At 38.2% G+C, this 1268-nt stretch overlaps 1 protein-coding gene across 1 annotated transcript in view; it reads right to left on the reverse strand.

Annotated features, from left to right (window-relative positions):
• Nucleotides 1-755, reverse strand: part of VSIG1 (V-set and immunoglobulin domain containing 1) — a 36010-nt gene extending 35255 nt beyond the window's left edge. The window contains exon 1 of the mRNA XM_077773820.1: nucleotides 655-755. Within this exon, the coding sequence (XP_077629946.1) occupies nucleotides 655-703 (49 nt within the window). The 5' untranslated portion in view covers nucleotides 704-755. The remainder of the gene's footprint in view (nucleotides 1-654) is intronic.
• Nucleotides 756-1268: the final 513 nt, after the last annotated feature.

The raw sequence follows: 1268 nt of genomic DNA on the forward strand, positions 1-1268 counted from the left end.
ATAAAAACAGATTCAAATGTATATGGTATTTGAAAAAATGAGCCAAGGGATTTTCTGAATTAGCGATCCCTCCTGGGTCTAAACCAACATCAGGATTTTGACTCTAAAAATGATTTTGTTTTGCTCAGATCCCTAAAAACACCCAGACCATGTACAACAATAAATCACTCACAGATTTTGCAAAATACAGTCTTAGGCTTAGAAAACAGAAACGCCTAAAGAAATCTTAGAGAGAGGCCCTCCAAGCCAGGTTCTGCCTGTTGTAGCAAAGCAAGTTGATCACAGTGAGTTCCCTTAAAGGAAACAATAAAAAAACTAAAACAGGAAAAAAAAGAAAAACCTATCCGTAGCGCAAACTTCAGCTTCTGAGTAAATTAATCTGTTCGCCTTCCCAATTAAAACAAGGAAAGCTACTGTGATTTTTCTGAGAAAAAATTTTAATTCAGATACTACATAAAACAATTACATTTACGACACGGCCTGTATTTGCTAAGCTAGAGTTCTGACACTTGTTTCATTCCGCGAACGAATCATAATTCCTCATAATTCCTCTGAAGCGCAAGACGAGAACACTGATGTAGAAATTCACGATTTGATTTTAAAAGAAAACTCTGTTCCCAATCATCTTTGATGGGTTGGAGAGCCTTCCCTTACCTGCAAGGCAGCTGAGGATCAGAAAGACCTTCCAAAATGCGAACACCATTGTGTCAAGGTTCCTTGAGCTCAGGAGAGGGCCAGTAGCTTGCCTGGGCTCGGCTGAGTCTCAGACTGGCTTCTTCAATCACACCGAGGTTTGCCAGGCTTATCTGCCAGTATCACGAAGCAAACAGCTTCTTCGGGCTTACGTATTGGGTATACTCCTTTCTCACAGCACATTTGTGTTTCTTTGAAACACTTTTCATGGGGCGTGTTTCCTTGGTATATTTGCTACTATGTTAATAATAAACCCATGTATTTAAATTCTTCAAGCTCTTTGTACACAGATTCTCTAAGTTTTATTGTTTAAAATCAATCTTATTAAAAAGTTAAACTTGGGGGGGGACTATATGGTTGGAAGTGAGCCTATACAAATAAAAGCCAACAAGGCTAATTAATTTCAAATATTTCCATTAAAAAGTCTTACAGTATGTATTCACTAACCTCCTTTTACAAATTAAGTTAGTAAATTGCTGCTCTGAGATTTTCTCAGGAGACAGGGTTCACAGGAAGGACACAGGGGTTATGAAGCAAGAAGTATTCATTTCTTGTGTGAATCAACTGTGGACGCA

This window comes from Crocuta crocuta, unplaced genomic scaffold (genome assembly GCF_008692635.1).
Source record: "Crocuta crocuta isolate KB4526 unplaced genomic scaffold, BGI_CrCroc_1.0 scaffold737, whole genome shotgun sequence".
Classification (NCBI taxonomy): Eukaryota; Metazoa; Chordata; class Mammalia; order Carnivora; family Hyaenidae; genus Crocuta; species Crocuta crocuta.